The 23,842-nt window shown below is 33.9% G+C and overlaps 1 protein-coding gene across 1 annotated transcript in view; it reads left to right on the top strand.

Moving 5' to 3' along the window:
• AOPEP (aminopeptidase O (putative)) overlaps positions 1-23,842 on the top strand; it is a 504,306-nt gene that overhangs the window by 262,125 nt on the left and 218,339 nt on the right. Inside the window, 2 exon segments of the mRNA XM_074281675.1 lie at positions 19,126-19,228; positions 20,199-20,306. Of these exon segments, the coding sequence (XP_074137776.1) occupies positions 19,126-19,228; positions 20,199-20,306 (211 nt within the window).

Here is a 23,842-nt window from a genome sequence, read left to right on the forward strand (position 1 = left end):
CAGTGTGGTAAACACTTTACAATTATCATCTCAGTTGATCTCACAACCACCTTGAGAGGTAGATGCAATTATTATCTTATTTTAGAAAAGAAACCTGAGGCAAAAAAAATTATGTGAAATGGCTTGCCTGGGATCACAGTTAAGTAAGTGCTGGGATTAGGATTGAATTAGGGTCTTTCCTGATTCCTGTGTGTTGTATACTACCTAGCTGCCTCATTTCTCATTATAATATAATTATTTTCCTCATCTGAAATATGTACATAATACTACTTTCACTGTCTCTGACACACAGTTGTTGAGAGAAAAACACTTTATAAACCTTTAATTGCTATATTATTTATTAGAATTATTAGCCATGATAATCAATCAAAAATTATTGCTTATACACTTAGTATGTGCTCAGTATGGTGATGCTAAGGTGTTTAAAGTGAATTAGGAATGGAGAAGGGAGTTATAATATGTTGATATTACTCAAAGCAATATGGAAACAATATGAAAGAAGACATAATCAAGGCTTAGATGGCATAGTACAGTACAGAGTGATGATCATGGGTTGGGGTTATTCAGGGAAGACTAAAGTATTGGGTTTCCTCTGGGAAGAATTGTGAGCTAAGCATTGGTGAAGAGGATACTAATGAATAAAGGCATTATAAAGATGGGGAGGAGTAGGGAGTGGAGATGAGAAACAATAAGGGGGTTAGGGGAGAGGATCCATCTATATCAAGGTATACAGTATAATTAAGAGACAGGATTAGAATAGGGGCAGGACCTATGATTTTATTAACCATAGAAAATTCCCCAATGAAGACACTCTCTCTGCCAGTGTAGGTCAGTATACTATACTACAATTTATAGTTTTAAAGAATTGTCTTGAGCACTGAGAGATTAAATGGTCAGCCCAAGACTGCAGGACTTGAATTCGGTCTTCTTGATTTTGAGTTTAGCTCTCAGTCCCCGATATCACAATGTCCCTCCAGACCCCCCATTACTTCATATAATAATAACTGCTTCCCCCCACTTTGATATAGTCTCATCTCACAACATATCTTTGTAGAGCTATCTTATGATGTTGTTAGCATATTTCTTTAGCAACATTAAATTCCAAGCAAGGACGGGTGCATAAATTTCTTAATTAGTTTAGATACTAAATAAAGGGACTTGACACCATATCTAGGACTGACGCTACTTCAGTTCCTTCAGAGAACCTTCTGCGTAGTCTGTTCTACAGGTACGAACCTCCAGGTATCCTCACTCTAGGCTGCACACTATATTCACTTATCATTCACTCTGGTCCCAGAAGATCTCACCATAATTCCTGATCTTTGGTTTAAAAAAGCCACTTTTCCTTCAGAATCCCACATATAGCTTAGAGTTAGCTCCTGGATCCCTCTCAGGAATCTCTATTGTTCTGGACCTCTTTGAAATCCTTACCTTGTCCCTGACCTATTCTTCCCCCTCTGACCTGCTTAATCATATTCACTGGACATATGTTAAACCTGAGTCCATTGTTTGGCTGGGAAAATGATTAGCCACCTGGGGGTGAGTTTTGGCCACAGTGATTCAAAAAACTGTTTTTAAAAAACATAGCAGGATTGCAACGTATCTATGTCCAAACACAAAATCACAGATCATGCTCCTCAGATACAATATTCCATTTCCCTTCCCTCTCTGTGCCTCTGTCCTGTCTGGCCCTCATGATCTTTTTGTGCTTCTCTATCTTTAGTTTTCCTGGCTTCCTAAAAGATTAAATTCAAATCACAATTTCTGCAGAAAGTCCTTCCTGGTCTCCTCCTCTACTGGTTCCTTCCCCTTTAAGATGTTTCATGTACTCTGAATGTATTTTGTATGTATCTAATGGTTTGCAAGTTATCTTCCCTGTTAGAATGTAAGCTCCTATGAGGGCACAGACTATTTTTGCCTTTGTTTGTATCCTCAGTGCTTATCACAGTGCCTGGCACATTATAAGTGCTTAATAAATGCTTTTTGAGCGACAGACACTTGAATACCAGGAGCTCATTTTTTTAAAAATAAAATTATAAATCTCCTAATATAGAGTTTTCTTTTCTTTTTTAGTGTATAATAAATTCAACATGTAACTTTCAAAGCAGTTTGGTTTATTTGTGCTTTCTTCTGTCCTTCCTTCTTTTCTCTTATCATTTAAGGCAAGATCCAACTCTCCCTCCCCCATTAATATCTCTGATATTAAGTAAAGACTAATAATTGCTGACATGTATATTTAGTGTTTACTGTGTACCAGGCTTTATGCTAATTGCTTTACAATTATCATCTTATTTGATCCTCACAACAACTTTGGGAGGTAGCTGCTATTATTATCCCCATTTTATAGTTGGAGAAAAAAGCATATATTAAATGATTACTAAGTGCCAAGCATTGTAAAAAGATTGGGGACACAAGTAATTTTTGTTTACCCTTTTTGTCTCTAAAAAGACCATGAAGTCACTCCATGACATAAAGAGAACTGGATTTAAGTGAGGAAGGGCTATGCAAAGTTACCAAACTCAATCAAACCCTTTCTTCCAAAAGTTCTCATTTTGCTATTAACAACAACAGACACAGTAAAAAGATAATATTACATATTTAGTTTTATCCTAGTGTGAAGATTTGAGGAGATCTAGCATACCTAAGACCTATATGGCTTTCTCTGACTTTTTGGGTACTTTTTAGTGATTTTCTTCAATCACCATTTCACACTTTCCCAAACACAAGTGAACAAATTGAATCTTATGGATTCAGTGAAAGGCTGTTTTAGTTCTTTGAATATTTTCTATTTCACTTCTAAAGCACCTTCAAATGGCCTGTTTGGCATTTTGGATTCATCTACCAGCTGCTTAGAACACCTCATCATCTTCTTTTTCATTTTTTTTAAAACTAGAGAGGATTTTCCAAATTCACAGACTTTCAGCATATGGGAAAAACTTAATCAATCTTTGTGGACACATATTATATAACATTTATCAAATTTTTGTGTTTCATTTTGTTACCCAATTTGTCACTAGCTACCACCTGCAGTTTGTCATATTTTTCCACTGCATTGCTAACTCCAAGTATTTCCTTTTACTGGCAGCCTTACCAACTGACAGCAGAATTCTTCTTTCTTTTGTAGATAATTAATCTTTATTTCCTTTTCACAATTAAGGAGGATGAATATCTTTTCAATTTCCCTTTGGAGTCCATGAGGTGATATCTTATTCTTTCTGAAATAACTTTATTGGTTAAGAAATAAGTTCCTTACAGTATAATGGTATTTAATGAAGAAAAACTCTTACCATGGATGCCTATTAAATCTATTTCTAAAAGCATGGAGAACATGATTTTTTTTTGATAAAATACTAAGCCATTTATTAAGAAAGTACAAAATATTGTCTTCTAAGATGACTTAGTACAGCTTTATCTAGTTTATTTATGTAGTATTTCTGGTAGGTAGATAATATGCAAGTATTCATTATCCCCATTTTAAAGATGGACATATTGATATATTAAAAATAAAGTAACTATATTGAATGAAATCAGGAGTGGAAGTAAGGGAAGAAACCTCTCAATCTTTCATTTAAGCTACTTTGTCTCTCTGTGTTAGGTTATGGCCTGCTAAATTTTCATAATTTCTTTACAGATAGTTGGGTTTGTATATGTTCTTTCTTTCTTCCTTCTGCACTCCTTTCTTTCAACATGTAATATATATGTATGTATTTATATAGATAGATGTATGTATATGTGTTTGTTTTTTAAATACATAATATAAACAGCTCCATCTTATTGGAATTTGGCAGCATTAGAAATTTATTGGGTTTGTTTTCATTTTTATTTTTATTTGGTCAAAGGTGAGGGAGGGAAGCATATTTCAGACTATTTTTAAAAGAATTAGACTCAGATTCAATTATTGAGCACAGGTGTTTCTATTCAGGCATAAGAGACAATTGCTATCTCCATTATTAATAGAAAATAACCAAGAGCCAAGCAGCCACTTTTTTTCTATCTATGTTATCATGCTATTCTGATGGATTGGACACAGGAATTAATACTAGTGTATGAATTAATTCACCCTTGAGCCCTTTCTGAATTGCATATAGAAAGTTTATGTTGAACCTTTCTGTATAAACTAAAATCTTTCCTTATATTTGTTTTCCTGCTTAGGAATTAGAATACTGATTATCTGTACTAGCTGTGGATATTACAAAACAGCAAGGATTCAGGAAGAAGACAAATACTTACTGTGTTGCAGCGACTATGATCATTGGCAGAGAAACAAAAGACAAAAATAATATTGTCCTTGCCCTTTAAGGGTTTACATATATCCATATAAGGAAAGAACATGCACATATTTAAGTACAAATAAGATATAACAAGAAAATTACAAATAGAGTGATGGATTTGTCAGGGGGTCAAGACAGTTTCTTATTTTGGAACATCATCCATATCCCATCCCATAGGGATAACTTTTAAGGATACCCCAAGATTCAGTATTAGGCCCTTTTCTTGATATCCTTTTCTCACATGTTTTCTCTTAGTGATCTCATCATCTACCATGGACTCAATGATCACCTTTATGTAGCTGACTCCCTAAGTTTCTCTTTCCTGACTTTCTGTGCCCAGTATCATCAACAATGTATTGAATGTTTTAAAGTAGATACCCTATAGATATCTCAAATTCAATATGTTCAAAACAGAATTCATCATCTTTTCCCCTAAGCTCCCCAAATTCACCAGTCTTCATATCTTCTTTTTTTGTATCAAGTGTACCATCTTCCTTCCAGTCACCAGGTTGATATCATTGGAACCTCAATACCTCATTTTCCCTCATCCTCTAGGTCCATTAAATTACCTAGTCTTGTCCATTTGATCTCCATAGCGTCTCGTCTACACATTGCCATCAACCCAGTTCAAATTCATGTCACTTCTTGCCTGGACCATTGCAATTGGTTCCTTACTGGTCACAAGACCACAGCTGTGAACATGTCATACTTCTCAATCTCAGTAATCAGCAAGGGCTTCCTCATTGCCTCTAGGATGAGATTAAACTACTCTTTTGCTTTTAATGGTCTTTGTAACCTGGACTCATACCTACTTTTCAGGCTAATTATATATTAGTCCTCTTCATATACTCTCTGTGGTCCATCTTGATCCATTTAAACTGGCTTTTTTTTTTTTTTTTTTTTTTTTTTTTTTTTGCTGAGGCAATTAGGGGTCAAATGACTTGCCCAGGGTCACACAGCTAGCAACTGTTAAGTGTCTGAGGCCAGATTTGAATTCAGGTCCTCCTGACTTCAGACCTACTACTCTATCCAGTTCATTCCTGCTTCCATGCCTATAGTACTCTACTTCCTCACCTCCACTTCTTAAAATTCTTAATTTTGTTCAAATCTTGGTTCAGAAGCTATCTCCCATGTGAAAATGTTCCTGATTTCCACCAGCTGCTGCTACCCTCCCCCCAAACATTACCTTGTATTTATTTTTTATGTAATTATATGAATACATATTATATCCTCCAGTAGAATTTAAATTCCATGAGGGTATTAACACGTTTGCTTTTCTTAATATTCATGCCACTTAGCACAATGTTTGGCAGATAGCTGGTATTTATTGATTGATTCAGTGATAATCTAGCAAAAGAAATGGAAAAGTATTATTAGTCAGATAGGAGGAGAACCAAGAGAAAATGTCACAAAAGTCCAGAGGAGAGAGAGAGTATCCGTGGGTGTTCAGCAAATTTTTTATAAAGAATTCAAAAAACATTAAAATTCATAAAAGGCCATAGGAATTATAAATTAAGAGATCATCAATAACTTTGATGAAACTTGCAGTTCAGATGAGTGATGAGGCTAAGGGGTTTTTTGCAAAAGTGAGAGGAGAGGAAAAGGGGGCAACAGATAGTATAGATAGAAGGTTTCCCCTCCCCCCTAGGAATTTGTCTACGAAAAGGAAGTGGAAATAGTATAAGATGACAATCTAAAGGGATAACAGAGTCAAGTGAGAAGCTATTCTTAAAGGATGAGGAAGGTCTCAGTATGCTTGCGGACATTAGGGGAAGAGCTAGTTTATGGAGAGACTGAAGATTTTCAATGACAGATAACATATGATTGTGGTTGTGACCTTCAAATGGAAAAAGATATTAGGAATATAAGTAGAGGAGTTGGTCTTTCTGAGAACCCTTTTATCAGAAACTGGAGAAAAAAGATAAAAGTTGGGGAAATGATATAAGGAGAATTCAAGTAGCTAGAATGAATTCATGGCAAATGGCCTTTATTTTCTCAAGAATGTGTTAAGGAGACTTGAAATGGTAAGATTTAAAACAGCTGCTATTGGGAGTATGATGATTTTTTAAAAAATTAGACCTAAATTTCAGTGGTATAATATAAGAAATTATTGATTAAGAGCCATCCAGATCAATACCTTCTTTATAACTTTAAGAGTTTTAGGGAGTTGCCAATGGGAGGCTAAGATACTTGTTTAGGGTTACCCAATCTACAGTTGTCAGAAGCTGGTTTAGAACCATCTCTATCCATTACTCCATGATGTTTCTCAATTAAGAGGTATAATCAATTAAGGAGGAGGAAAATTACAGCCTTATTGCACAGCCAAATTCAGATTAGAGAACATCAATTTGTTGTTGATATAGCACAATATTGTGACTTCCTCTAGGGCCATTCAGCAGCATGTGAGCAGAACAGAGTAGGCAGATGGCGGGAATAATCCAGGATGCAGGTTGGCAAGACAAAAAAAAAAAAAAAAAAAATATATATATATATATATATATATATATATATATATATATATACAATAATAAGAAAAAGGAACAAAGGATTTGAGAGTAGAATACAGTTGAACTGGCTAAGTCAAAATTGGAAAGGCAAAAAGTAGAATCAGTAATATAAGAACACTTTCTCCACTGACATTTTCAGAAAGCAGTACCTCTTATGGTGTTTCTGTAGAAGTAGTTTATTCTTTAGGAAGTATGATTTAAAAATCAATTCATCAGATACCAAAGTTTTCAAACTTTTTATAAGAAAGAAAGGAGGGAAAGTCATGAAGGGAAAGCTGTTCAGTTAGCCTTATGTGACATTTTTAATAGAAGTTACAATTCACTTCTACACAAGTAAACACAGTGCCAGGCACTATGCTAAGCACTATTTGATACAAATAAAAAAGAAAGATAGGTTCAAATTCTGTCCTCTACAAAGGAAAGCTTTTATTATTATTCCATGGTTTTGAAATCAAGCAGAGATACAGATGGAACAGTGGAGGGAATTACAAAAATTGCCCAGATTATGCTGATCCAAATGAGTTTTACCTTATATCCTTTCTTATATTCTGGCTCTAGTGCTCTGCCCTAATAAGACATAATGACTTGTTCTTCATTCATACTTGATCTTGCTTATTTAGGAATCATTGCTTGGGGCTATTACTTCTTCCTGAAATGCCATGCTCTTTCCTTTCTACCTGCCAAACCATGTTTCTCTTTCTTCCTTTAAAACTCTCTCATTCTCCTTTTTTCTGTAAAGTTTTTTCAGAAGAGTTTCACCTAGCTCCCAGTTCTTTGACCTTTCCTCAAATGCTTAAACATGACAGATGCAGCAGTGGAGTTGATGAGAATGTGACCATGGAAGTATATTTCCCCAATTTCCTTTATTTACTTAATAGCTCTTTCAAGGTAGGGAACAAGACAAAAAACTTTCCAGAGACTTTCCTTTCAAATACTCCCAAGCCTTGTATCTGGTCAGTGCTCTGTTTCAGGTTGTTGATTTACCAATTATAAAAAATGATATTGATGGGGAGTTGGGGTTGAGTCCCCAAAATATAATGGGATTCTGACTCGTGTCATGAGTTATCTCAAAAGAATTTTTAGGCTTAGACCATCTCCAAATCAAGAGGCTAACTTTGATCAAGCTATTGGCAATGAGAGTTATTGGCAGGAGATTTACTGATCAACAAAGGGAAGATTCAGGTTAAGTTCCCTAGCAATACCCCCATTAACAAGGGGAAAGAAGCCAGTGAAGGATATCATAAGGTAGTCTAAGTTCCTAATGAACTAGTCTTTGTGATGCTTATTAAATGGCTAAATTCCTGAAAGGGGTTAGCAAAGAAGTCAGGTACTAATAGGTTCTTTTACAGGAAAAAATTAACTTCAGGGGTTGACATCTACAATTTGGTCTTCTCATTGACTATGGGGTCGTAATACTTTTTTGGACAAGATAATACTGTCAATGTCTCTCCCTACTTGCCAAAGGGAGTAATTTGGCCTCTTGATTGTATGTAGATATTCAAGCCTCTCTTATTCTGTTCCCTTCCATATGGACTACTTAGTTACCAAGGACCTAGGGTCTTTTTGCTGGAGTCTTATTCACCCTATCAATATAAAAAAGGAAAGTTTATGGTTTCAGTATTCAGGATCTGAATTCCTTGATCTGTGTAAAAATTAACCCCTTTGGTATTTAATTGTGCCTTTAAAGAGGCTACTTTTGCAGCTCCAAATTAACTTTAAAAACTGCCTCCCAAGGGCATAAAATATATACTGGATTCTATAAACATCAATATAGTTGTTTTTTAAGTCTTTTTTTAATTTGTAAAGGGTAGCAGAACACAGTAAAAAAGGGTGATATGTTCTACAAGGAAACTTCCCATTCAGGGAAAAAAGTGACAGCTGCTTTGGTGACTCAAGGCATGGAATATTGCCTTTGGGGGGAATTAAAGGATTTACATCATCTTCCTGATTATTCCCTACCTTAAGTTCTATATAGAAAACTCCAGGGCATGATTAAACTTATAAGACAACACTGTTTCCCTTGGTGTGACTGGGAAACCTAGTTTGAATTCATGTTGGTTCTGAGAACCCTCCCTATTCTCAAGAATGTGTGTGGTGGACTTTTCCACTGTCAGCTAAATAAATTTAAAAAACAAATAACAAAAACAAACAAACAAAAAAAACCTTCCAAAACTGAGCCACGTGACATCCTAAAGAGGAGGGGAGTAAAGTTGACATTTTTTTAACAGTATATAAAATGAAGATGAAAGGGGATTTTTTGTTCTGACAAGTATGGTCATGTAAGACTTGTAAGTCAGAGCTCAGATGGAAAAAATGAAACCACATAATCAAATACAATGAAGTTTAGAAGTTTCCCCTGATTTTTCATCCCACTCTAAACATCTCTGCTTTGACTTTCTTTGAGTAATATTGTAGAAGATTGTATTGAGACATCAGTGGCTACTTCACCTGTTTGGTTAGTAATCAGGGTCAATAGGACCAAATTTCAGGTCACATCTATTTTCCTCCATGCCTGATCACCAAACAAATCTTTAACCCCACCAAATTTTTTTTCATTTTTTTCTTAATAGTATTTTTTCCCAAATACTCATAAAGATAGTCTTCAACATTTACTTTTGTAAGACTTTGTGTTCCAAATTTTTCTCCTTTCCTTCTTTACCTCCTCCCCTCTCCAAGACAGCAAGCAATCTGATATAGGTTAAATTTGTGCAATCTTTTAAAACATATGTCCATATTTGTCATGAAAGGGGTTTAAACAATTAACAACGGAAAAAACAAGTTCCCTAATGGAATTCACAATAAACATGGAGAAAGAGCATACCCCTTGAGGTTGGAATATGCTCTTAGCTGGCAGTCTAAGTATATAGCATTCTAAAAGAGTTAGTTTTAGCTGTAAGAATGAAAAAGACACCATAAGCAGAGTGGGGTGATGAGAGGAGAGATATCACATGGCATGGAGAAGGGATGAGGGGAAAGGCACCACGAGGCAGAGTGCCATGGTGGTCTATACCCCAAAAGAGATTCAACAAAAATGACACAAGCCATGGACAGATTTATAAAGGAAATTTTACCTTAGGGGTTTGACATAACTTGAATTTCTGACTGGACCTGTCAAGGTGGGGCTATCCAAGACTTCCATAGAGGATGAGACTATAAGATTGAACTGGTCCCCATTAATGCCCTTCCCTGCTTTCTTCAGGGAGTAATTTATCAGCAATTCAGGCTTTCTCTGTCAACAAACGTTACTCAGGACCCCATTAAGTCCACACTCAGTCTCTGGTTTTCCCTCTGGATGTAGATGGCATTTTCCATCACAAGTCTATTGGAATTGCCTTGAATCATCATATTGCTGAAAAGAGCCAAGTCTATCACAGTTGATTATCACATAATCTTGTTGTTACAATACACAGTGTTCTCTTGGTTTTGTTCACATCACTCAGCATCAGTCTCTCCAGCTTCTCAGAAATCAACCTGCTCATCATTTCTTATAGAACAATAATATTCTATTACATTCATATACCATAACTGATTCAGCCATTCTTCAACTGATGGGCATCCATCCAATTTCCAGTTCCTTGCTACTTACAAAAGGAGATACTATAAATATTTTTGCACATGTGGGTCTTTTCCCCTCTTATATTATCTCTTTGTAATATAGACTCAATAGAGATATTGCTAGATCAAAGGGTATGCATAGTTTTATAATCCTTTGGGCATAGTTCCAAAATTGCTCTCCAGAATGGTTGGTTCAGTTCACAATTCCACCAACAATGTGTTAGTGTCCCAGTTTTCCCATATCCCCTCTAACATTTATAATTATCTTTTCCTCTCATCTTAGCCAATCTGAGAGGTATGAGCTCACCAAAATTCTTAATAAATGTGGGTCAATTAGATGGATAGAAGATAAATGTGTTGATAAAACTGTCTCTATCCATCATTACTGACATTCCAAAGGTAGAAAAAACAAAACATATTATACATTTGAGAGTTAAAGAATAAGGAAAGAAAAATTTTCCTGATATATCCAAAAAATATGTCTAGGAAATAGACAAGTAGTTTGCAAATAGAAAACTATAGTTAACTAATAGGTAGCTATTAGTGAGTTGTCAGAAGTTCACTCTATCATGTAAAGTTCTATATAGAAACAACTAGAAACTCCTCGGCCTCTTTGATATAATGTAATAGAAAGACCTTTGGGTTTGAATCTTATCTTTCAATCTTAAATAACCATGGACAAATCATTTCACAATTTGGGCCTATATTTATTTGTGAAAATGAAAATTAGAGGATATCTAAGGTTTAATTAAATTTGATTCAATTTTTAAAAATCATTTATTATGTACTATGCACTTTATGAATGGGAGGAGGGTATAATTCAAAGGCAAACATGAAAATAATTCCTATACTCAAGGGAGCTTACATTCTACTGGGGGCAACATGTGTACAGATTAATAAATACAAAATGTATGCAATATAAATATAAACTATATAGGTCAGAAAAGGCCTCAGGAAGAGTTCCTTCCAACCCTAACATTTCATGGGTCTAAATATTGTGATTTTATTTGGCTATATATGAATTGCCAGGGTACATGTGTGCCTTAAGAAAGATTTAATTATGAGAGAATTCTGGGAAGGTGGTGGTATGAGTTAGAAAAGTGCAAGCTCTATAGATTTTCTGTACAAGACAAACTTTATATAGGAGAAAGAGTCATCCAAGTGAATGCAGAGCAGCAAAAACAAACAAAAATTGGGGTAAAGTAATTGTTCTCTTAAGATACCTTGAGATAACCTAAGGAAGAGCTGAATCTCTATCATAGAGATTTCATCTGATTGAAATGCTCTTCCTCCTGACTGACTCCTCTGCTGAATCAAGAAACAACTAGCTAAGAGGATTTAACAAACTGAAAAACTTTCAGATGTTTGTGACAAAAAGCCTAGATCTAAATGGAAAATTTGACATGTAAGATCCAGGAGAAATATAAGGAAGACATTAAAAACCAATTATAAGGTCAAATTGTTAACTTTTTAAAATGTGAAAACATTATCAGTATTCTTATGACTGTCATCATTACTTGAGTAATTTGAAAGAAAGGCTTTGGTTTAGCTGAGGATGTGCCAGTGATTCTAAAAAAATAAAATTGGGTATGGAGAGGTTATCACATACAAATGAAGTGTGAAAGGAAGAACTGATATAGGAAAATGAAGGGGGGATGGAGGGCTGGTAGTGCTAGAACTTTATTCTCATAGAAAATGGGTTAAAGAGGGAATAATATACATCTAAAAGGGTATAAAAGTCTTCTAGATTTAGAAAGAAATAAGAAGATGAGAAGGTTGCATAAGGGAGGAATTTTCAGAAGGATATGTAAATTAAGAATTTAGAAGGGTGGGAGAGAAAATAAAAGGACTCCCTTAATCTAAGGGATAGGAGGGCAGGGTCTAGGGTAGAAATCAATTAGACACTGGAGGAGAGCTAGGGTGAGAAAGATAGGAAAAATAAGATAGCGGGAAATTCATAATGAACAATTATAACTTTGAATGTGAGTGGGATGAGTTTACCCATAAAACAGAGGATTAAAAATCTGAATTCCACAACATATTGCTTATAAGAGAAACAATAAAAAATGAGAGATACTGGGCATAGTTTCAAATTGCTCTCAAGAATGACTGGAATATTTCACTACTCCACCAACAAAGCATTAGTGCCCCAGTTTTCCCACATCCCCTCCAACATTTATCATTATCTTTTCCTTTCATCTTAACCAATCTGAGAAGTAGTACTTCAGTTATCTTAATTTGCATTTCTCTAAATCAATAGTGATATCACTTGGGCAATGACTTTCAACAATCTATTTATTAAGCACTTACTATGTGCCAGGCCTGGCACAGGATTAGAAAAATACCAAGAATTAATAAAGATTAATCAATAAGATACAACAGAAATATATTACAATATTTGAGAATTGGGAGGGACCTCATTACTCACCTAGTCCAATCCACACTATAATGTGAATCCTCACTATAAACTACTTACAAGTGGTAATCCAGCTTCTCCTTGAAGAAGTTCAAAGAGTAGGAATTTAACACTTTAACACTCACAAAAATGGCTGTAAGCCCTTGGTCTTATGTGGCCAGATGGGTAGTTCATTGTCATTGTCACTCATGCACTTTTAACATCCTTTACTCCATCTTTTCTTCAAGGTTCCTAATTTGTTTTATTTTGCAACCTGCTCCACATTCACCCTGCATTTTTCTATTGCTCTATGTGTGAAACTAATTTTTCATTCCTTAGAGACTGTAATATTCCATGACTCACAGCTATGTAACAACATTGATGAAAAATTAATATTAAAATGATGAGGCCTTTGTTTTGAGTTCTAGAAATTTTGAGTCCACGAAAGGAGCTTTTCAATTCCTAAGAGCAATTCAGTTCTTTTTTCTCATATTTAATTCTGGGCTCAACTCATTATCCACGTATGTATGTTCTCTCTCTCTCTCTCTCTCTCTCTCTCTCTCTCTCTCTCTCTCTCTCTCTCTCTCTCTCTCTCTCTCTCTCTGTGTGTGTGTGTGTGTGTGTGTGTGTGTGTCTTTCTCTCTTTCTCTTTGTATCTCTTTGTCTCTGTCTTTCTCACTTTTTCTCTATTTTATACACACATACATACACACACACACAGACAGAGAGAGAGAGACAGAGAAAGACAGAGAGAGAGACAGAGAGAGACAGAGAGACAGAGAGAGAAAGAGACAGAGAGAGAGAAAGAGAGAGAAAGAGAGAGAGAGAGAGAGAGAGAGAGAGAGAGAGAGAGAGAGAGAGAGAGAGAGAGAGAGAGAGAAACAGACACAGATTAATCTAAAAGCACTATTTTGGTCCATTGAATTGATTGTCATAATCTGAACATAGGTATTCTTCATAGATTTTCCCCCCTCCTCCTGTGTGAATGGTTAGTTTAAACTCTTTTTAGTAGTTTTAGGAGCTTTTCCAGAAGTCTCTTCAGGCTTCCAAGGTCTTAATGCAACCAGAACAATGTCATCTGCAAACAGGGAGTTCTCTGATGGTCAATATCCACAGAAAATTTCTCTTAATTTTGGACTCTGTGCTGGATTTCCTTCATAATAGTAATATGTCAGACATCTTTGGTAAAATTAATCTCCTTGTTTTGATATTTCACTTGATATTTATGATTACAGATTTATTCAGTAAGAGAATTTTGTAGGGTTAGATTGTATGGCATATAAAGGGCTAGACATGGATCCAAAATATCTAAGTTCAAATCCTTCTTCAGACATTTCCTCGTTGTGTGATCTTGGCAAAGCATTTGACTTTTTTATGCCTCAGTTTCCTCATCTGAACAATGATGGCTTTGATGGCTTCAGAGTTCTCTTTTTGCTCTAACTTGATCATCATATGATTTATGCATGAGAAACACCTTGATGGAGAGACTTTATCATAGTGTTTTCTTCTGAAAAGAGTGAAATAAGCATGAATCTCTTTTATGTAATTTAGTATAATGTCATTTCTGCATCCTCTACCAGAACATCTAAAATAGATCTTAAATATGATAATTCTACTGCCCTTGATGGAGAAAGTTACTTACAAAACATCTTAGCATAAGAGGTACAGAATCCTGGCCAAGCAACAAGCTTCCTGAAAGTGGACATGGACCAAACAGAAGCTAGTAATGAGACAAAAAAGAAATATTAAAACAAGAGCCTGAAAAAATAGAAAAAAATGTGAGTTATCCATTAACAAAAAAACAATTGATCTGGAAAACAGTTGTAAGCAGATACACACCCATGGAATTATTGGATTACCTGAAAACTATAAACAAAAAGGAGCCCAGACATATTTCAAAAAAAATCATAAAAAGAAACTGTCCACACTTCTTAGAACCAGAGGTCAAATGGAAGTGGAATGGATCTACCAGTCACTTTCATAAAGTAGCCCCAAAAGGAGAACTTCTATGAACACTATAGTCAAAATCAAAATCCTTGGGTCAATGGGGAAAAAACAACAACAACTACAACAACAACAACACAATACTGCAATAACTAGGAAAAAAAAATTCAAGTCTTGAGCAATTATAATACACAATTCAGCAGCTACCATTATTAAGAAGAGAAAGCATGGAATACAATATTCCAGAAAGCAAAGAATATAAGTTAACAATCAATAATGACTTTTCAGATAAAAGTTGGTTACAATGCTATGGGGAAAAAATGGACCTCTACTAAGCAATCTTGAGAAGACCAGAATTTCATTGAAACCTTCACATTCAAACACAGAAGTTAAGAAGTTAGATATGAATAAACAACCATAAGGAGCTAGACAAGGAAAAACTGCTTACATTTTAATATAGTGAAATGATATATGTGTCAGAGGTCATAGAAGTAGTCTAATTAGAAAGCCTGGAGTGTTTTTATTTGGCCTTGATAATTTAAAAAAAAAAAAAAAAACTGTAAAAAAGGAATGGGGGAATGGAATGCCCTAGAAGGGAAAAAAAAGAAAGTTAGGGAAAATCATCTCACCTTCTCATATAATTCAGATGAGGAAGTCAAAGTTTATAAAAGCAATGAGGAAAGGGTGAGGGGGGGGAATGGCTGACTTGAATCTCACTCTTACCTGAACAGATTTAAGGAAGAAAGAATATGCAGAGTTGGGTACAGGAATATAATCCTACTCAGCAGATAAACAAAGCAAAGAGAAAAGGAAAATTTATAGGCACAATAGATTAAGGGTGATTTTAATTCTAAGGAAAACAAATCCTAAGGACACCCTATTTAAAAATTATTTTTTGAGGTGGAAAAGAATTGGAATCTGAAGGAGTTCCTATCAATTGGAGAACAAGTTATGCTATATAATATTATGGAATATTATTGTACTATAAGAAATAACTAAGAGGATGTTTTTGAGAAATCTTAGAAAATTTGTGTGTACTGATACAGAAAAAACGTGAGCAGATCCAGACCAATTTTTATGACAACAATATTGTAACATAAACACCTTGATGAAACATGCTATCCATATCCTGAGAGAGAGAGAGGTGAAAGTCTCAAAATGCAAAATGAGACATGTGTATATGAGGATAGGTGAAGGAAGAAACATGGCCAATGAGGAAATTTATTTTGCTTGACTATACATTTGTAATAGAGGCTTGGTTTTTAATTTCATTTTTGTTTGGGTGGGATAGAGAAGGAGAGAAGATAGATTTTTTTGCTAATTCAAAATATATAATTTAATTTTAAAAAATGAACTAGCTTTATTCTGTGCTTCTCTCTGCTTTATGAGACAACATTGCTCATAATTATCTATCATTTTTCTTCATAAGATTTTACAAATGAATTTATATTCTAACCCAGTGTTGCCTTTGACAGTTGTTTCATTGAGAAGCTGAATCCTATCAATCTTGACATAAAAATTATTGACATAAAGAAAACAGGAAAAAGAAAAAAGTTGTAGCTAAATAGAAAAATAAATCATAGATAGAACTTAGACAAACAAAAGAGGCAGAGAATTGGGTTTTATCCTCAAATGCAATAAAAAGATTATATCGTGGGATACTTGTTCATCATTTAATGTAGTACTAATTGTAAACATATGCATTTCTTCCTTGAAAATAACTGTTGCCTCTGTGCTAATATTCATTGCTGAGCATTAATGGTAGAGAAAAACTTGGTAAGATTCTCCAAGTTAATTCAACATATTAGTGCTTGATGATTTCAGTGTAAAGCTAGGAAAAGGCAAGAATGGGAGAAATATATGGGAAAGCACATTTTAGGAAGAAGTAATGGGGAAGTTCAAAGGCTTGTACATTATACAAAAACCTTATGCTTTTATGACATATAGAGTTTTTTAGAAAAGAACATTGGTTTGAGTAGGTAAGTACCAAATAATATATATAATATTATGGAATATTATTATGCTATAAGGAATAACTAAGAGGATGTTTATACATATATACATATACATATATATATACATATATATAGGATGTTTTATGTATATATTTATATTATATATTATATTATATTTTATATTTATATATAGTATATATATATACACATATATATATATACATATATATATATAATAATGACAAACTAGGTTATTTTGAAAGAAAACAATTGTTATTTGAATTATCCCCGAATCAATTAGACCTTCATCAGCACCACAATCAAAATTATTTAAAAAAAAAAAAAAGAAAAGAAAAAATAAAGAAGAAATAATAATGAGAAAAAGATCTAGAATATAATTAAAATGACTTAACCCTGATTTACCTGAACAAGTAATTGAACTCAACAGAAATTACATTGACAGGGACTATAATTTTATCCAGCTTAGAATTTTTCGAGAGAGTTTACATTCTAAACTGGTATTGCCTTTGGCTGCCATTTTTTTCCTAATAACAAGTAGTTTTTGGACTTTCTGACTAAGGTACTTTTAAAATTATTTTGCTTACCTTGTTATGAGAATTTATGTATAAACTATGATCTTCAGTGATTAAATTTATGAATTATATGTAATCTGCCCTTTATTCAGTTCATTGTCAATTTTTTTGTTATCAAAAAGTAATTTGAATAGATTAGAACTGACTTATTTTAATAGTATGTCTTATCTTTTCCTCATTTTATTCTCCTAGCTTTGTACTGACTTTAATCTTTGTTTTTAAAAGTCAGTGATCTGATTGTACAGAGACAGCTAATTCCTCCATAAGCAATAATTCATTTTCTGTCATAAAGTACAATCAATTTCATTTTTGGTTCATTATGTTCAGTGTCTACCAATTCTTTTCTTTCAGAAAATATTCATGACAGATAGGCATATTAGCTTCTGTGGGCATTTGTAATCTGTAATCTGGTCTCTCTCAAAATCTCATTACTGATCCATGTTTTCCATTTTATTTCCCTTACTTATTCCTCCCTTAGCATTCAAGACAGTGAACATCAGTATATATGTTCATTTAATTTGGAGGATCTTACCAGATTTTTAATAAAATTTCTCTGTTTTCATCCTCTGCAATGGATACTATTATATATATGCTGCAATTCTTTCAGTGGTAGTTCTTTAGAATATTTGTATCAAAATCAAATAGAAACTAGCCACTTAGTTGTATATTAAGATCCCTGCAGGTTACATAATTGATTTAAAAAATCATACATATGAACTTTATGGTGTATTTTTATATATTTTGTTAAATATTTTGTAATTATATCTTAATCTGGTTCTAGCTACACTCAGGAATGTTTGCAGGAAAAGTATAAGATATTTCTACCTTAGAAAACATATGAAATGCAATATGAGATGACCGCATGTCTCATTAAAATGATGTTTCTTTATCACTTTGAGGTTCTTTATCAAATGGATATCAAATTCTCCATTTTCCTATCCTTGAAGATCCTATGGGCCACTCTTCCATTTACTTGCTTTTCCTGCTTTCTTAAAATTTTATGCATAGTAAGATTGTGAAGATTGATACAATCTGCTTCCTCCAGCAGCATATCTGTTTGGTCATTGGAGAAGAAGGACATTTAGAGGGCAAATAGAGACATCAAAATTTCTAGCCCATTAAAAAACAAACAAACACAGTTCAATCCTTAATACCCTCTGTTAGGGTAGAGTAGAATAAACATTGGGTTTAGAGTCCAGTTTTTTAAAGACATTTAATTGGTCAAGTCACTTACTCTCTCTTCAATTCCTTCATTTGTGAAAAACAGAAGTTAGATTACATGACTTCCATGTCCCTTCTCACTTAAAATTTTTTTTATTGTTTTCGGGACACACTGTCCTTTTCATTGAAGTGTCATAAAGTGCTACAGAAGATTGAAGGCCATCTTGCTTTTTCTTTATTTCATTGGATATCACAGATGAAGAATTCAGAATCAAATAGTCTGTGTATTGACAGTGATCCTTTCCTTGCTTGATGAGGCTGATCTTAGAAGGAAGTTTTCTGCCAGAATCTTAGTTGAAGCCTTTCTGTCATTATGGGGATTGCCTAAGCTTACAGTATGTATAAATTACATGTTTGACAATTTAGGGTTACCTCTGTATGATGAGTGAGACACCAGAATCAGAGTTGTGGAGACATCAAATTGATATAGTTCTAAAATCAAAAGAAGCAGAGCCTGAGATTCTGGGAGATCTTCTCCAGCTTAAACCTTGATAATTATATCAAAGAAATATACAGAGGTTGCAACTTAAATATGAATCTTTTCTTGATCAGTCAATGTATTTTAAAATGTCAAAAATTATTATGACAAACACATGAAGGACCTTAGTGAGCAAGGTTTTCAAGAAATAAGACCCTGTTTGTGCAGGAAAAATAATATAGTGCTTGCCTCTCTTTCAATTTTAGGCCCAATAGAGATGAAACAGGACAAGTGAGTGAATCAGGAGCTTCAGTTGTCAAATATGGACTTAATCCAGAAAAGATCTTCATGCAAGTCCATTATTTGAAGGTAAGGATGTTCAAGTTTCATAATACCAAAATTATTGTATTTTATCAGTATTGCCAACTTTAGATTATATCATGATAAAAGAAATCATTATTTGATAATCCAAAAAATCACTTCTGTTTGGATTAGGAATACTTTGTAATTATATTATTATAAAGATGGAAATGTTACTACATAGGCTTTGAAACAATTCTTAATCTACAATGAAACTATTTTATGAAGACCTGACTCAAAAAAAACAAACAAAAAAAAAACCCTGGAAAATTGTCTTCTAGCCCTTTACTGTATTTCTCCCTGCTTCCTATTTATATCAGGTTTGACCAACATCCCCTTCAGGCTACTATAAAGCAGCAGTCTGGAGACAGGAATAACTGTTGGATTTAACAAGAGTTTCTAGGTTAACTAAACTAATATATGAACAAAGGCTCTTAAATATAATTTTCTCCAAAAGCAGACTGAACTATGAGGCTGCGTAAACAAGAAGAGAAAGACAGCTTGTATTATTAATAAATAAGCAAAACATGTAGCAGCCACAACCTTGCTTATACATAAGTCTTGCCCCAGCCATACTGGTGATACCTCCGGATTTCTATGTGAGTTAATAGAGGATTAGCCTTGGAATCAGAACACCTGGATTCTAGTACTAGCTTTGTCACTGAATAGCTTTGTGAACATGAGCTCTGAGACTCATTTTTTATGTGTAAAATGGGAATAATAAAAATGTAAAAAATGGGAATATGCCATTTTGTTATGAGGAGTAAATGAGTGTGTAAAGAACTTTGTAATCAAAAAGGGCCTTGCAAATATAAGCTCTTATGATTAGCATAGGCCCGTCTAAATATTTGCCATGGATAAACCAAAGCAATTATAATTCATTGGCAGATAGCTTGGAGCCCACTATATAAATATATAAATATCTTTTTGATGTGATAACTGTCAGCATCTTTTTTATTTTTATACTTATTTCTCATAGGGCTATTTTCTTCTACGATTTCTAGCCAGTAGGCTTGGAGAAGAAACGTTCTTCTCATTTTTAAGAAAATTTGTACACAAATTCCATGGGCAATTGATTCTTTCTCAGGTAAGCTGTTATAACTCATAATTGCTTTTTTCTCTCTACTTCCAAAATAATTTTAAAAATATGATTTTTAAATGCTTAAAATCTCAATAATTTAAAGGAATAAATTCAGCTTGGAAAATAGTACAAAATTTATGCCTCAACAATTTTGTCACAGTACTAGAAGATTCTTTAATAAGTACATATTTAATAAGTATGCACTACATAATAATCATGATTCTAGGCACTGGAGCTGTAAAGACAAAAAGTCAACAATTGTTGCCCTCAAATATCAGGGAGACAACATATATACATACAGACAGACAGACAGACATACAAAAAAAATACAGGTTAATTCTCAGGATGACATGCTAGCAGCTAAGGAGATCTGAAAAGGATTCATGTAGGAGATCTTATGCTCAGCATACAATAAACTTTGAAGGAAACTAGGGATTCTAAAGCTAAAAGTGAGGAAGAAGTGCTTTACAGACATGGTGGACAAACTATATAAAAGCTCAGAGATGGGAGCTGGAGTGTTATACATGGGGAGCAACAAGAATGCCTTTTTGGCTGGAAAGTAGAATATGTGAAGTGGAAGTGTAGAAGTAGTAATTAAGAAAGGTAGATTGAAGACAGGTTGCAAATGACTTTCATTATCAAATAAATGAAGATGTATTTGATCCTACAGGTAATAGGGAGCCTCTGCAATTTTTTGACTATAGTGTTCAGGTGGGCTTTAGGAACATTATTTGGCAACATGGTAGAGAGTAAATTGGAGAGGAGAAAGACTTGAGATAGAAAGATCAATTAAAAGGTTTTTGTAATAATCCAAAGAAAAGATGGCTTGAGTTAGGGTGATAGCCTTGTGTTTGTAGAAAAGGAAAGAAGAGTAAAAAGTGTTTTGGAGATGAGTTTAAAAGTTTGGTGATTAATTAAATATATGAAGTAAAGAAGAATGAGGAATTGAGGGTGATTTGGTGACTAAAGGATAGTGGTACTCTTGAAATAAACAGGGAAACTTGGAAAAGCAGTAGTTTCAGACATATTGAATTTGGGAGAAATCTCAAGATGTCCAATATGAATTAGGTAATGTGAAACTGGAATTCAAGAAAAGAGACTAGAGTTTGATTTTTGAGTCATTTGCATAGAAGTGATAATGGAATCATGGAACCTGATGAAGTCACCACAAGGATGACTATAGAGAAAGAAAGAAAAGGCACAGAGGCTTGGGGTACAATGGATGATAAGGCAGCAAGGAGCTAAAGAGGTAGTAGGGGAACCAAGAGGGAGCAGCGTCACAAAAACCCAGAGATAGGAATGGGGAAAAGGGTGAAGTATTGTGTCCGGTGTTGCACAAAGGTCAAGGATAAGGATTGAAAAAAAGATTATTGAGTCCTTTGACAAAGAAGATATTTTTGATATTTAAATAATTTGATATCCTCCTACTTTCCCCAAGAGAAGGGGTACTTATTCCTTTCTCATGAGGAAAGGGAATTTCTGAAATACAAATTAGAATACTGTTTGCCATCATTTTTTACTTGCAGTTTTACTTTAGTACTTCTAAAGCTTAATCTATTAGCAAATTACTATTTGTCTTAGAGAAATGAAGTGGCATAAAGAATTATAAGAAACAACACAGAATACTCTCAGATATGGCTAGTATATTGATTTGTTTTGTTTAAATATACATATTTGTGATAAGGGAGGTTTTTACTCAGAAAGGGTTGAAAAGTTAGCTTCTGAGATTAAAGCTAGATATTTAAAAAAATAAAAGACCATAAGCAAAGCATTTTTCAAAATGCACAGATGAAAAAGAAATGCAGAAGAGGATATAAATACAGTTCTTTTATTTCCTAATTAAGCTTACAAGCGTGTGTGTGTCATATGTGTGTGTGTATGCATATATAACAAAAGAGCAAAGTTTCTTATAAAATTTTCTTTCCTGCTTTTTGTATTTTCAGTGTTTGTTGATGATTATTAAATTCATAATAAAAATAGTAATTTTAAAATAAACTTTTGCTGAACAGCTAGCATGAGACTAGATTATTTTAGATCTTAACAGAGAAGTTAAGACTTGATATTATAGTAAGGGAGAGCCCATTAGAATTCTCTGATTAAGCATATGAAATGTTAAGATTACTATTTAAGGAACTTAAATAAACTTTAATTTAGCAAACTTTAGTTTGTCAGCTAAATGACAGATGGATTAGAGTAGGGAAAATTAGGAAACCCAACCAGGAGGATATTGTAGCTATACCTGGCCTAGGGAGATGGCCAGGGGAATAAAAGAGAGACAAATATAAGACATTTTGAGGAGAAGCATTGACTATAATAGGTCATGTGCTTCTATTTTACCACTGAACTATACAAGACAGCAAAACCTTTAATCAACATATTGAAAAGTTCTATAACTTGGAATCCCTGGGGTAGGGAGGGTTAAACCCAAAGAATAGAGAACAAAGTGGATCTAACAATACTAAAGTTAATATGCCTATGGTATCTAGAAAATTTCATGTGATTGTTGTGATGCTCAAATGAGAAGAATTTTTAAAATACTTTTAAAACCTTGAAGGACTCTATAAATATCAATTATGAATCACTACCAGTACTGCTAATGCTGCTCCTACTGTTACTTCTACTATCATCAGCAAATATAATAATGACGTTAAGGAGGAAATCATAAGGGCTAACAACTAATAGGCCCTAGAACTCTGCTGGAATAATTCAGAATTTCTAAGAATTCCTCAATTGTGAGCCCAGAATTTCTTTCCATCTTTAAAACTGGTTCTGTTCTAGGTTACAATCTTTGGGATAACAACAGTATAGAGAAGGTCCCCGAGTCTGCCTAAAATCTTCCACTGTCCTAAGAATCCCAAACCTGTCTTATGACACAATACAATTTCCTGAATCAAGTAATTCTGCTAAATGGTAGATAGAGTAGAGGTGGTTTTGGGTGGTATTATAAAGAATTACCATGAACAGCTTGACTGTTCATTATACTTACTTATACTTTGACTGTTGAGTTGCTTATGTTTGCAATTATAAGAGTTTCTAGTCCAACAACAGTTTAAGGGAAATTATGTTTAATTATTGCTAATCCCACATCTATTAGATGTACTATTGAGATTCTTTTTAAAGGGGTAAGGATGAAAGGGGTAGGAAGCTAAAAATCAGATAATCTAAAATCTATTCATTCCAATTCCAATTTTTCCCTCTCAGTCTTTTGAATACAGATTAATGGGGTTTACTAAGTCTTTCCATTGTCAAATTGTGTTTTAATGGATGACATTTTATATCCAATGAGATGGAGCTTTTTCCCCCCTGAATAATGTAAAACTCCCCCTTGATATAATGTAATTTATGCCATTTGGAATTCTCTGAATCATCCTTCTATTAACAACTGGCACTCCATAAAAGCAAAATGTTGTCCAGCAAACAATCAATAGATCAATTATGAATAAAGTAAGTAGAAGAAATATAGCAGAGACAGAAGTAGACTGACCTCCTGAGTATGCAATTCTCAGAGAGGAGTGAGCAAAGTCACCTTACAGACTATAAGG

Source organism: Sminthopsis crassicaudata, chromosome 1 (assembly GCF_048593235.1).
Source record: "Sminthopsis crassicaudata isolate SCR6 chromosome 1, ASM4859323v1, whole genome shotgun sequence".
Classification (NCBI taxonomy): domain Eukaryota; kingdom Metazoa; phylum Chordata; class Mammalia; order Dasyuromorphia; family Dasyuridae; genus Sminthopsis; species Sminthopsis crassicaudata.